This window comes from Punica granatum, chromosome 8 (genome assembly GCF_007655135.1).
Source record: "Punica granatum isolate Tunisia-2019 chromosome 8, ASM765513v2, whole genome shotgun sequence".
Lineage (NCBI taxonomy): Eukaryota > Viridiplantae > Streptophyta > Magnoliopsida > Myrtales > Lythraceae > Punica > Punica granatum.
The window spans coordinates 8,080,487-8,095,659 of record NC_045134.1 but is presented as its reverse complement, the minus strand read 5'-3'; the positions used below and the strand labels follow the sequence as shown (position 1 = coordinate 8,095,659).

The window sequence follows — 15,173 nt, the reverse complement described above, 5'->3', positions numbered from 1 at the left end:
CTGTATGACGTTTTGGCCTCCAAATTCTCTTTTATGCTGGCTATACATAGGCAAACGAGAAATAGAAACCAACTATATACCCATGTTGCATTTTCTTTTTATTTTTAATTTGGGTCAATCCAAGTATCAATTTTGGTCTTTATAAACATGTGAAGTCAATGGGGAAGGACAGTTCCTCACAACAGCCAAATTTGAAAAGGCCAAAAGTATTTAAACGGACCAGAACAGCCCATAGCAGCAGAGCATCCCCTTGTCTTGCCTTTCTGTTCTCTCGCATGAAGTGTTCTTTCCTTTCCTCTGCAATACTTTCCTAAGACCAAAAAAAAAAAAAGAGGAAAAACATTGAAAACTATAAGTCAAATTCCAAATGTTTACAATGATTGGTTCTCTGGTTTTCATCCTGGGCTTGTGTGTTTTGTTCTACGTGCTTCTGCATGACTCTGCTTCCAAGGTCTCCGAAGTCGTCGAGGGGAACGTGTTCATCAATGGAACAGCTTCCATTGCTGAAACTGATCATAATTTCATCTGTGCCACCCTCGATTACGGCCCTTCTGATCATTGCGATCACGGGTTTTGCTGGGGAAAAGCCACTCTTCTAGATCTGGTAAGTAGAGTAGACTCTCTTCGGATACATTAATTTATTTCCCCCGACTGTACAAACAGTCCATCATTCATATCTATTGCAGCTTCCTGGAGGCCCATTTTGGTTCCGGGAAAATTATCGGTCCACTCTCATTCTTTGGGAGAGTAGAAAGGTTGGAAAAGGATAAATAGTTTTCAGAAGTATTTTCTTTGAAAATGAAAACACAAGCTCTGTAGAAATACCAGGAATTTCACGTCAAGTTTCAGCCCCTCAAAAAGTCTCCCATATTCCCCTTTTTGATATCTGCAGAGCCAGATGATTGGGGAAAGGAAAAGAGTTCCAGAAGACTCGGGGAGGGAAAAAATGAGAAAACTTCTCGAATACCACTTATTCAAATACCGGCTTTCTTTACTTGTCGAACTTTTTTCTTTCGTGTTCTGTGATTCAGTAATATGGCGAATTTCACACTGCAGGATCTGAACAATAAGATTCTGCAGAATGCCGTTAAAGGTAAGAGCCGCATAATTTTCATGCTTCAAGAACAGAACATATCTGTGAAAAGTTTTGGACTGTCTTTGAATTTAATCATGGACTAATGTGATGCAGCATTCTCGCCGCTGAAGATTAGAATGGGAGGCACGTTACAGGACAGGATGATATATGAAACACCTGGAGACTTGAAGCCCTGCAATCCTATGGCGGTGAATAGTTCCGGGCTATTCGGTTTTTCTGAAGGCTGCTTGCCAATGTCTCGGTGGGATGAGTTGCACTCATTCTTCAAACAAACAGGGTAAGATTAAGTACCCTAGATTAAGTACCCTGTCTCGAATATCACAATCCAACCATCAAGAATATATATAAATTGGTCTCCATGGATTCCTTTCATATGCAAAATGTTATATCAAAGAAATGGCAATCACATCAAATAGTGAATTAACTCATTAAAATAATGAGTAACTGCTCATATTACTTGTAATCTTATCAATAAGATGCGTATGCATCGGCAATGTATTGACTACAGACATGAAGGTGAACTTACCTATTAAATTGTTTGTTCCTCAATAAAATACAGGGCTATAGTCACTTTCGGGTTAAATGTGTTGTACGGGAGGAGTGTGGAATCGAGCTTCTCAGTCGTGGGAGATTGGAACTCGAGCAATGCGGAGGCTCTCCTGAGATATACAGCCAACAAAGGCTATCGCATCCTAGGTTGGGAGCTCGGTAAGTTCATGAACCTTTTAACTCTCCTCTTTGAGAAAAGGACCCATTTAGACAACAGTTACAAGATTGAGAAGTTGATTGCACAGAATGAATCTTAAGGACTAAGCAACAAAAAGTAAAACCCCTTCTGGTGACGACTAAGTCAAAGTACATTTACATTTTCGGAAATTCTAATATGATTCTATCTTATCGTGACACACTTAGTATTTTAGTTCAAACATTCAGTATTTTGGTTAAAATATTTAGTACTTTTGCTATTTGTGATGGATTATACAAAATAATAAACACTTCAATCGTAATACTAAACACTTAAATTGAAAGTAGAAGTAAGAAAAACTTGTACTAATCATGAAAATATTAAACACTTGAATTGAAGTATTAAGCGCTTGAACTGAAAATACTAAACGCGTCATGGTGACACGAAGTCATATTAGCAAAACCCCTTATATTTTTTTTCCTGGTAATAAAAGTCCATTTACGAGAAATAACAAATAACTCGTATAATTCTCAAGTTCGATCCTCAACACTGAAATTTTCATATGCTCATTGACCAAATTCATATAGGAGTATCTCTTTCTGACCCCTGTTTTTCCATGCATATTAGGAAACGAGCTGAGCGGGAAGGGGATTGGAACAAGGCTCACACCGGAGCAATACGCGTCCGACTTAAAAGCCCTCCAGAACCTGGTGAATGATGTCTACAGCGGTTTTGTGGTGAAGCCATTGATAATGGCACCAGGAGGATTCTTTGATCGGAACTGGTTCAAAGACTTCGTGGATCTAGCTAACGATACCGTCCAAGTAGTCACCCACCACATTTACAACCTTGGAGTAGGTAAACAATGCTCAAAACTGGACTTTTCGGTCGTTCCATCGGATTATTTGGTCCTGTTGGATTGCAGAAAGATTTCGGGATGCTTTCACACTGGAAAAAGGGCATGAATAAATAGAAACTAGCTTTTATGGAAACCTGGGAAACTTCAAACCGTGTTTCTAATCTCATTTTCCAATTTCATATTGGAAGACAAAAATGAAACATTAGTCAATAATTCGACAAGCTTCTCTGTTTTCTGACCAAGAAGATAATTGCTTTTTGCTGTTGCAATCGAAAGAAAACGGTTTGCACAGAAGCAGAACCCAGGAACATCTCCACGGCCCAACACGTAACATAAATGTCGGGGCTGAAGCAAATTTAGCTGCAATAACTGATACGCTTGTTAATTTTAGTCTTAATTCGGCAATGGGAAAAGCGTTCTTAATATTCTGCCATATTTACGTAGGAGCTGATCACCACCTCATTGGTAAGATCCTAGACCCGTCTTACCTCAATGGTGTGGTGAGCCCGGTCAGTGGCCTCCAGGATAATCTTCAAACTTCCAGAACTTCAGCGGTTGCATGGGTCGGAGAGGCAGGTGGGGCCGCCAACAGCGGCTGCCACCTTGTAACTGATGCGTTCCTCTCTAGCTTTTGGTAAGGCAAAACTCCAGACTGTTATCAATTGTTGCGTTTCAATATGTTTCCACGCATTCAGAAGAATATCGTGGATATATGAGCCTCTGAATTTTCCTGATGACTGTTATGTGAGAGATACGGGAAATGACGAATTCTCTGATGATACTGTGCAGGTACTTGGATCAGCTCGGAATTGCAGCAACTCGTGATACCAAAACACATTGCAGACAGACATTGATTGGTGGGGGCTATGGCTTACTCAACAGTTCCACATTTCTCCCCAATCCAGATTTCTATAGGTAGGCAATTAAATTTTCTTCGGCCTCCATTTGTCTTATGCAAATTTCACTAATTCTTCTAGTAAATGTTTTTGAGTTTCATTTAATTATACTGATGCATATCGAATATGTTTCGATCTTTTTTTTTATTTTTTTGGTTTGGTTTCGACATATCTTTATGGAAGTTTCTGGTTTCGAGATACCCTTTACTTTTCTAGTTTTCTGGAGAACAAGGCTCTTACTGGTGATGGTTTATCTCGTGCAGTGCTCTTCTTTGGCATCGCCTAATGGGGAGCAGAGTGCTGAGCACAAACTTCTTGGTCATGAAGAATATCCGCGCATATTCTCACTGCTCCAAGAATTCGGTAGGTGCAAATAAACTTCAGCTAATTCTCCAGAAAACCTTGGAATTGGCTAAATACGTTCTGTTTCTACTCTGACTGACATAACACATTGCAGACAGGAATTACATTACTGTTGATAAACCTCGATGGGAAAATGACAGCCAAAGTTCGTGTCTCGGTCAAGGACGACTCTGAAAACGGGACATTGATTCTGCCGCAAGAAGGTGGCCCTTCGCACAAGGACAGGTTATCGAGCACCTCCAGAGGATCAGTAACTAATCAAAGCTTTAGGGAAGAGTACCAATTGACAGCAAAAGCTGGGGATTTACAGACTCAAGTTACCGTTCTTAATGGTAGGATTCTAAACGTAGATTCATCGGGCAACTTTCCTGAGTTAAAACCCATGATACTAAATCAGTCAGATGTGGTGACCATTGCCCCATACTCGATCGTATTTGTACGGTTCCCGGGCATAAACATCACAGCCTGTTTGTAGGTCGTGTTAGATTCATAACAGTGAGGTGTAGCAGTCGGATACCGAATTGCACATAGCACATTTTGTTTTACAGATACAAATATACAGATGCCATAGGATTAATGTCCCGTGCACTTCTCACTTCTAGCTCGAACAATGCAATGTCATCATTTTTCAGTTTCTTTTCTTTTTTTTTCGTTCATTTGCAATAGGTTGCAATGAACTTGTATTCGAGAATTTTTCATGAAATTTGTGAAATGGGAGTGTGCGGTGGCTGGCCGATCGGGTAATAACCCCAATTGTTACGTTCGGCCTCACTAATAACAAGATTCGCATGCGTAGTAAGACTAGTAAGATTTTGACTGCAAGGCAATTATATATGTAGAAAAATATTGAGTAAACATTCGATTTGGTCCTCGAAAGATCAGTTTGCCAACAACTTGGTCCGTCAAAAAATTTTGCCAAAAATTTGGTCCATCAAAGATGAGTTGGCCAACAATTTGATCCTCGAAAGATTAATTTTGCCAACAATTTGGTCCCCCAATAAATTTGCCAATAATTTGGTCCTCGAAATATTAGTTGGTCAATAATTTGGTTCTCGAAAAATTAATTTTGCCAACAATTTAGTCTCTCAATGAATTTTGTCAACAATTTGGTCTTCGAAAGATCAATTGGTCAACAATTTGGTAATCAAAAGACCGTTCTGCCAGACAATTTATTCCCGATGTTAACCGACCATTGACATGATGACGATAATCTGAGTTGGAAGCTGATATGGCACATCCTTAACTAATGGCAATTGAAAGATTTTTTTTATTGCAAACCTGATATGACATCGTTTTGGTCATTCGTCCCCCCTTCAACCCCACAATCCTACTGAAATTGAACGATGTTGTTCCATCCCCCACCATACCAAAAGACGTTATTCACATTTTCACTCCCTTAACTCTGTAAATCCCTCCATTCCCCCTCCCCATTTCAACCCTAATTTCGAAAATTTCTCCACAAAGTGTGAAGACACCGTGACTAAGTGGCGAAATCAATAACTCCATCACGTGTTTCGTGCAGGTTGGACCACCTCGGTTGATTCCAAGTTAGTTGAGATTCTCGTTTTCGTTGTAGAAGATAGGGGATGGGACTACCAAAACGATGTCATATCAGGTTTGGTTATTAAAAAATCAAATTTTCAATTGCCATTAGTTAAGGATGAGCCATATCAGCTTCCATATCAGATTATCGTCACAGAGTCGACGTTCGGTTAACGTCGGGACTAAATTGTCTGGCGACAGTCTTTCGAGGACCAAATTGTTGGCCAACTGATCTTTCGAAGACCAAATTGTTGGCCATCTAATCTTTCGAGGACCAAATAGTTGGCAAAAGTTACTAGGGGACCAAATTGTTGGCAAAATTAATCTTTTGAGGACCAAATTGTTGGCCAACTAATCTTTCAAGGACCAAATTGTTGGCGAAATTCATTAAGGGACCAAAATCTTGGCAAATTGATCATTCGAGTACCAAATTGAATGTTTTCTTAAAAATATTGACATGACGAGTCTGCCATTGCATCGAATCCTCTTACTTGATGGGATATTTCTTTAAAAAATTCATTTGTCATAAATATATATCGACATGGCAAATTTTGACGACTACCTAATCGTATAATGTGTATCTGAAGCAAAACTTGTCCGGGATAGAACCTTCCCTACAACCGAAGTTGGTACCGTCCCTAGTTGCTCTTCTTGGCTCTGACATCATAATGCCTACTCTCACTTACAAAATCAACTTAGTAACGACGTTTCTATGTGTTCTCCAATTTTTTTTTCTTTTTATATTGCTTTTTCAGTAATACCTGTTTGAATTTAGCCTTCCTAGACTTCAATCACTTAAAATAATATTTACTGAAAGAATGCTTTCAAACCCTTTCTTGAGAGAAAGTGATGCCTTTTCTTCTGTAGTATATTTGTGATATGAAAACCCACTTGTGAGAGAACTGCATCCAGGATCATTATTTTTAACTAGGTAAAAAATTATACGAAAACCCACTTGAAAGGGGGGAAAAAAAAAGAAGTAGCAAGAGGAACTGCATCCGCGTTTCCACTATTGAAATTGGTTGTAGATCGAAGAAATGGATTTTAGTGCACTAGCACTCATGATCGACTGAAACCAAGAAATTCTAGATTGGTTTCTGTGAGTGGAACTTTCCGTGTCGCAAGAATCTTAGTTGTATTATATGTTAGTGATATTAATACTTGAAAATGTCCATGCAGAAAAAAAGAAAAACACCCCCATCAGGATGGGACTAGACCACAACAGGACAACTACTGACACGTTTGTTCATGTATGTATATGAATGTTATGTTGCAGTTGTTTTATTCTCCTTCTAGATCCATTTGTGATGATTCCACTAGTGGAAGATGCATCTGGGGACTAATCACAAACTGATAAGAAAAACAAAATTTTCATGAGAAGATTGACTTCCATAAGAGCCTATGATCATCGGTCCTTTGAACTTAGTGATGATATATTGTATTGAGGTAAACATAAGAGTTGGATTTGGACTTTTGCTGCATCATGAAAACGAGGTGATGGTTTCCAATTAGGGTTGGTTCAAGTGGTTTAGTACTTATTCCTTTTAAGCAAGGTATCGAATTCGAGTATTGTGAATGGAGAAAATCATTAATTGATTAGTCAGTACCCGCTGGACTTTTGAATATCAGGGTACAAACCAAAAAGCGAGGTGATGGTTCCTTCAATGGGGTGGTCATCATCAACCCGCAATCAAGAATGTCTTCCACTTGGGGTGGGCTTTATCCGAGTCTCCAGATAAAAGAAATGCAAATCATGAGGTGTCCGCTCAATTGATAATCTATGTTATCCGGACCCTTGTTTACAATACAAGAGTTCAGAATTCACTGAAAATACTTTATAATTAGGGCAAGCCGGCACCAAATTGAAGGTTTATTACAACCTATAGGTTGATGACACAAACCCCATTCTCCAAAATAATACATATTTACATTACATCTCAACCTTAATGAGATCATGAAACAGAATTGGGAGCTTCAACTGTCTTCTACCCATTATAAACAACATGTCTTTATTGTTCAAATCCCACTAATCTTCTAGAGGGCACCCATTCAAACAGCAGTTCATATGCTATAAGGAATTGTCACAGACCAGACTACATTATAATCAGACAATCTTGAAACTACAATAAACTTCTGATTTGTAGACTATAGACTAGCACTCCCCCCCCCCCCCCCCCCCCCCCCCCGAGACTTCCCCTGGAACTGTTCACTGTGTTAAGGATCCCACATTGGGACAGGTTCTCATGTTTTCATGGAAGTAAAATTTCTTCTGGACTCTCTAGCTTTTGGTAAGGCAAAACTCCTGGCTATTGACAACTGTTGCATTTCTTCAAAATGTTTACCCTTGTTCAGAAGAATATCGTTGAATATCTGAGCTCCCGATTTTTCCTGATGACTTTTTATGTAAGAAATATGGGAAATGAAGAATTCACTGGCAATACTGTACAGGTGCCTGGATCAGATCGGAATCGCAGCAACTCATGATACCAAAACACATTGCAGACAGACATTGATTGGTGGGGGCTACGGCTTGCTCAACAGTTCTACATTCCTCCCGGATCCAGATTTCTATAGGTAGGCAATTAAATTCTCTTCAGCCTCCACTTGTCTTCGGCAAATTTCACTAATTCTTTATATTTTTCAGTTTCATATTAGTACTACTAATGCATAACGAATATATTTCGATCTTATGTTTATTCTTGGTCCCGTTCTGGTATAACTTTATGGAGTTACTTTTCTAGTTTTCTAGAAAACAAGACTTACTGGTGATTTATCTGTGCTCTTCTTCGGCATTGCATAATGCGAAGCAGGGTGCTAAGCACAAAGTTCTGGGGGAATTTGGTAAGTGCAAATAGAACTTTAGCTAATTCTCTGGTACACCTTAGAATTGGCTAGACGCGTTCTGTGTGACATAGCATATCGCAGACAGGAACCACGTTACTGTTGATCAACCTTGACGGGCAAAGGACAGCCTAAGTTCGTGTGTCGGTCGAAAACATAATCTGGGAACAGCACATTGATTCTGCCGCAAGAAGGTGGCCCCTCGCACAAGGACAGGTTATCGAGTACCTCCAGATGATTGGTAACTGATGTAAGCGTTAGGGAAGACTGCCACTTGATTGCGAACGGTGGGGAAGAGTTCTCAATGGTAGGATTTAAATGTTGATTCGTCAGGCAATTTCCCGAGTTAAAACCCATGATACTAAGTCAGTCAGATCCAGTGACCATTTGCTCATACTCAATCGCATTTATTCGGCTCCTGGTCATAAACATCACAGCCTGTATGTATTGGTCATGTTAGATTCATAATGGTGAGGTGTAGCAGTCGGACACCGAATTGCACATAGCACATTCTGTTTTGCAGATAACAATGGTGTGTTTGGTTTTAGAGTTCAGTAGAGTTGAGTTTTGATTTTAATTTGGTTGTAATGATTGTGTTGTTGAATTATGAGAAAAAGTGTGAAAAATAATGAATAGTTGAGAAAAAATAATGATTGTGCCGTTGAATTGTGAAAAAAAGTAATTGATAGTTGAAAGAATTTAATATAAAAATTAAATTAAATGGTTAAAAATTGAAGAAAAAAGGAAAAATAATAATTATGTTGTTGATTTTATTGTGTAGTGAATAGAGTTAAAGTTATAGTTAAAATTTTAAAAACATGATTGTAAAACCAAACGGAGCAAATATACAGATGCCAATAGGATTGATGTTCTTTGCAATTCTCACTTCTAGCTCGAATAATGCCGAGTTCCAGTTTCCATTTTTTTTATGCATTCATATGTGATAGTTGCAATGAACTTGTATACAAAAAATTTTCATGAAATTTATGACCCGTGAGGGTGCGATGACTGGCCGATCGGGTAATAATCCCAGCTGTTACATCCTGTGGCCCCACTAACATCAAGATCCGCCTGTGTAGTAAGACTAGTAAGATTTTGACAGTAAGGCAATTATATATGTAGAAAAATATGGACAAGACGAGTGCAACATATGTACTGAATCCTCTTCATAGACGGCATATTTCTTTAAAGAATTCATGTGCGATAAACATATGGACATGTCAATTTTGACGACTACCTAATCATAGAATGTGCATCGATTGGAAGCCTACTTGTCTGGGATAGAACCTTCCCTAGTCTTTTAACTACAACAAAGGAATATGGAACCATCCCTAGTTGCTCTTTCTTGGCTCTGACACCATTGGTACCTACTCTCACTTACAATCTCAATCTAGGAAGGATGTTTCTAAAGTGTCCCTCCATCTTTTTCCTTTTCTTTAAAAATATATATGTGTATTATGCTTTGTTTTAATTATACATTTTTATTAATTTATCCTTCCTAGACTTCAATCACTTAAAATCATAATGTTTCCTGAAATAATGCTTGCAAGCCCTTTCTCAAGAGAAAATGGTCCCTTTCCTTCTACTAATATATTATCTTGGGAATCATTGATTTTCAACTGGGTCAAATCATCCGAAAACCCACTTGGAAGATTAGGGAAAAGGAGTAGCCATAGGTAGGAACTGCATCCGCATTTTGAGTTTCGACTATTCAGTTGTATATCAAACAAATGGATTTATACGCACACCGGCACCCCGTCATTCACCTGAAATCAAGAAATTCCGCTTTTGAGCCCTGTTAAGTGGCACACACCCCATGCTGCCCTAAGAATCTTCAAGTTCATGCAGAAAAAGACACCCCATCATGGGTGACGGGACTTCGGACCATAGCAGGACAACTAGTGACACGTTTGTTGATGTATATGTATATGAATATTCTGTTGCAGTAGTGGTTTTACTCTGTTTATGGATCCATTAGTATTCATGATGATCCCACTAATGGAGGATGCATCTGGGGATAGGGATTCGCAAACTGATAAGAAAAACATTATTTCAAATTTATGTGAAGGTTGACTTCCATACCTTATCTATCACCTCCCCTTGACCTCAGAGACAGAGCATTTCTATTGGTACTGACATAAGCATTAGAGTTGGAATTTATTGGACTTTTGCTGCATGACCAATACGAGGCGATGGTTCCTGTAGGGGTGCGGGTTGGTCATCAAGGATCCACCGGACAGGCTGAAGAGGACAGTCGTCCCCTTAAAATTTTAAAGTTATAAGACAATTTAAATATTATTATCTAATTTTTTATAAAAATTCTTATGTTCGCCCCCTAAATGGAAAATGTTGTCATTCTATGCCTCCTCAAAGAGTTCGGTCCCCTCAATCGAAATCCTAGATTCGTTCTTGGTGGTCATCATCAGCTCGTAATCATGAGCGTCTCCCAATTGGAGTGGGCTTTATCCGAGTCCACACATCAAAGAAATACAAAAAATCACTAGGTGTCCGCACAATTGACAATCATTGTCGTCAGGACTTTGTTTTCGCTGTAAGAGTTTGCAAATTCACTAGAAATACTTCATGATTGGGGCAATACAACATTCGAGCGGATGTTAATTTCATCAAGGAGGTTGATGACACCAACCCCGTTGTCTAGAGAAAATACACGTTTACAGCTCCACCCCAATGACATCATGAAACAGAATCAGGAACTTCACCTTCTTATACCCATCAAACTCATGTCTTTATCGTTCTAGTCCCACTAATCTTCTAGAGGGCACTCAATTCAAACAACAATTCATATACCGTGAGGAACTATTACAGACCGGACATCATTAAAATCAGACAATCGTAAAACTGCAGAGAAATTCTAACATGATATCAGAGTAATGGTGGCACGCTGGGTCTTTTAGTTCAATTATTAGTACTGCAATTCAAGTATTTAGTACCTTTGTTATCTATGATGGACTATACAAAACACTAAAATATTTGAACCGCAACCTGTTTGGTTTCTCAATTGTATTTTAGAATCACAATTCTAACTTAATTCTACCCACTACAAAACAAAATAACTCATACAAAGTCAAAGAGTGGATCTCATTTTTATCACTTTTTCCCACAACAAAACAACATAACTCATACAAAGTCAAAGGGTGGGGCCCATTTATACCACTCAAAATCAAAATTAAAATCTAATTTTAAAATCCTACTATGAAACCAAACACCACCTAAACAATTCTCAACTGATTTGAAAGTCTGATTTGTAGACTGCAGAGACCAGCTTTGTTTTTTTTTTTTTGGTTCCCCGTTTCTGACTTCTTCCGGACCGTTCTTTTCGTTAAGGATTCGACATCGGGACAGGTTCTCGTGTTTTCATGGAAGTAAAAGTTTTTCTGGGCTCTTTCCCACTTCCTCTGTTATTGTCTGGAAAGAAAATGAGTACCGGGGATACTTTCCACATCGAACTGGAACCGGGGACCCGGTAGTTTCAGGATTCCATAATGTTATTCGGGATGGGCTCGATGCTTGTGCTTGCGGGGCTGTGTTTTTCAATCTACTGGATACAGCACCATTCTGTACTGGTTCACTCACAGAGCATGGAAGCCCCAGCAAAGGTCGTTGAAGGCACTGCGCTCATCAATGGAACAGCTCCCATTGCACAGACTGATGATGACTTCATCTGTGCAACTTTGGACTGGTGGCCCCCCGATAAATGCGACTATGGCACTTGCAGCTGGGGAAGATCCACTCTTCTAACTTTGGTAACTCTCAGTCTCCCCGCTTCATCTCTCCTTGAATTCGTTATTCGGGGTAGGGGTGCTGTAGTCGCGTCTTAACTTGCCCCTTGTTGACTAAGACTGATGTTCGAGTGTTTCTGGTGCTCTTGTTATTGGTTCATGTTGGACGTTATTGGTTCTGCTCCGTCCCGTTGAAGTTGAAATTCATCTGCCTAGGATTCTGCAAACACGACACATTGTCAGAAAGTCCGAATGAAGCAGAGCTCCTACCTGTTATGTTAATATAACTTTATGTTCCTTTTGACACTTCTGTTTCTTACAAGTCATCGATGTTCTTTCCTTAGGACCTAACCAACAAAATCTTGTTAAGCGCAATCAAAGGTGTGTATTATGTATTCATTTTTCATAAATTCGGAATTCCTTTGTGTATACATGTCATAATGCCTTATGTTCTGGAGTTTAACTGAGATTATGCATGCTCTAGCCTTCTCACCGCTGAGAGTCAGGATGGGAGGCACTTTACAGGATAAAGTAACATATGAGACACAAGCAGATGATCAGACATCTTGCACCCCTTTCACCAAGAATAGCTCGGAATTTCTTGGTTTCTCCGAGGGGTGCTTACCAATGTCTCGCTGGGACCAGCTAAATGCATTCTTCAAACAAACCGGGTGAGAACCTAGCCCTGCAGCTTTTTCTGTGTTGTACCACCAGCTCAATTAACATTTGTTAACTTGGCTTATAATAGGGCAGTTGTTACTTTCGGGTTAAATGCATTATATGGAAGAACTATCAGTTCAGATGGTTCGGTAATCGGTGTTTGGAATTCGAGCAATGCTGAATCTCTCATGCAATATACAGTCAACAAGGGCTACTCCATTCATGGTTGGGAGCTCGGTAAGTCCTGGAGATAAAGACAGGTTCTGCTATGTTCCTCGCTGATGTCTCTTTCGGGAGTGTGAGGTTTACGAGATAAAGACGTAAAATTGGAAAATCATGCACATACAGAACATAATCTTTTAATGTTTTGTTTATAGGGAATGAACTGAGTGGAAACGGAGTTGGAGCGAGAATCTCAGCAAAACAGTATGCATTAGATGTAAATAACCTGCAGAACATAGCGGAGAACATCTATCAGGGTTACGAAGTTAAACCACTAATCTTAGCACCGGGAGGATTCTTCGATGACAGTTGGTTCAATGACTTCATAGAACGAACAACAAAAACTCTGCAAGTGGTCACTCACCACATTTACAACCTCGGGCCAGGTACAGTAGGACGAGTGCTATCATAAGGTGAAAATGGGTTCGATAGACATTTTAGCAGACCATTTTCTTCAATAAGGATATCCAAAAAAAACATGCGGATAACATAAGATTGATGATTTAACCAAATAGACGATCCTCATCAGTTGTTCTTCTCTTTCAATACAGGAGTTGATGATCACCTTATAGAAAAGATCCTAGACCCGTCCTATCTAGACGGTGAAGCTCAGACCTTTAGTGGCCTCAAGGGAATCCTGAAGAGCTCGGGAACCTCAGCAGTCGCATGGGTTGGTGAAGCGGGCGGGGCCTATAATAGCGGCCGCAACCTTGTAACCAACACATTCGTGTTTAGCTTCTGGTAACAAAAGTTAATCCAAATCTTAACTGTACTCTATCATCCTTCTTGAAAATAACGGCAGGCAAAACATTCTTTTCCGGGGCAATGTCCTGACAGGTACTTGGACCAGCTAGGAATGTCGTCAACTTATGATACAAAAACATACTGCAGACAGACGCTAATAGGTGGGAACTATGGGCTTCTCGACGCAAGCACTTTCCTTCCAAACCCGGACTACTACAGGTAAACCGTCCATTCCTATGTCTGGTTATGGAACTGTTTCTGGAAATACTGGAAGGACAAAAGAAGGGAATTCAATAAATTTACACAAATAAAACAGAGATCTAAACACGATCTTCCAAAATTAAATGAATGCGGTATTTTTTCTTAGCACGAGTGTTGTTTATGCAGTGCTATTCTTTGGCACCGTTTGATGGGAAGCACAGTTCTGTCAACTAAATTCTCCGGGACCAATAACATCCGAGCTTACTCTCACTGCTCGAAGAAATCTGTAAGTAAAAGTTGATATTAAGGCAGACATACTGAAAAGATATCTATATATCTTAATACGAGGCATTCAATATTGCAGGGAGGTGTCACATTGCTACTGATCAACCTTGATGGCAACACGACAGTCCAAGTTCAGGTTTCGACCGAAGATGTTTCCAGCAATGGGGCATTGGGTCTGCAACAAGAAGGAGTCCAAGGACGAAATTCACGAAGGTGACGAGCGGGAAAACAACTACAGAAGGCCATGCGAGAGAAGAGTACCACTTGACGGCAAAAGACGGGAATTTACAAAGCCGAACGATGCTCCTAAACGGGAAAATACTGAGCCCAAACTTGGACTCGTCACGCAAATTCATCCCTTCCCTAGAGCCCATAAGTGTGAGCCTGTCGGATCCGATTAGTGTCAAACCCTTCTCGATCATGTTTGCTCAGATTCCTAGCATGAATGTAACAGCTTTCAAATAAAGTGAGAATCTACAGGTGTGAGTTTATTATGTACAATGTACATGTTCCAACGTACTATTTAGGTAGGAAAATACGGTTATGCTTCTGAAAACGCTTTTGAGCCTTACTGGGCCGAGCCTAGACGACAGGTGAGAAGCCCATGCTCTCTGATCTTTGGGCCTTGTAAGACCGACCGGCCTCTTAATGAATGAATTCCGTAATCGAGTTTAGTTTCCTGTCTAGTCTTTCCTCCTTGTATCACAGCGAATAGGTTCCTAAACAGGATGTAAAAAGATTCTTTCCTAACGAGCATATATCTCAGTACCTCATGGAAGCTGATTCGTCGCGATCAACATGGGACCTTCAACGATGAATGCAGGCGTTGTTCGGAACTCGGCGCGACGGAATCTTCTTATGTCCGATTTGGACAAGAATATTCCTGGCTGCCCTTCTGATTCTTAGCACCAACGCCACTGGTCAAGGCCAATCCAACTTCTTGTCGGCTAAGAATGCATGGGATACACATGGCCGATTTCGATTGGCCGATCAGACTTGATGACTCAACAATCTAGGCTGTCTAATTTATTGCCACAAA

General features: G+C 39.9%; 1 protein-coding gene and 1 pseudogene across 1 annotated transcript; both read left to right on the top strand.

The window, feature by feature from the left end:
- Positions 1-233: 233 nt before the first annotated feature.
- Positions 234-4,539, top strand: LOC116187247 (heparanase-like protein 3). The gene is made up of 9 exons (XM_031515901.1): positions 234-604; positions 1,057-1,093; positions 1,190-1,373; positions 1,656-1,804; positions 2,409-2,639; positions 3,085-3,274; positions 3,430-3,555; positions 3,800-3,899; positions 3,994-4,539. Exons 1-9 carry the CDS (start codon positions 368-370, stop codon positions 4,372-4,374), a joined length of 1,635 nt encoding a protein of 544 aa, XP_031371761.1. The 5' UTR covers positions 234-367; the 3' UTR covers positions 4,375-4,539.
- Positions 4,540-11,579: 7,040 nt separating this feature from the next.
- Positions 11,580-14,814, top strand: LOC116188356 (annotated as a pseudogene).
- Positions 14,815-15,173: the final 359 nt, after the last annotated feature.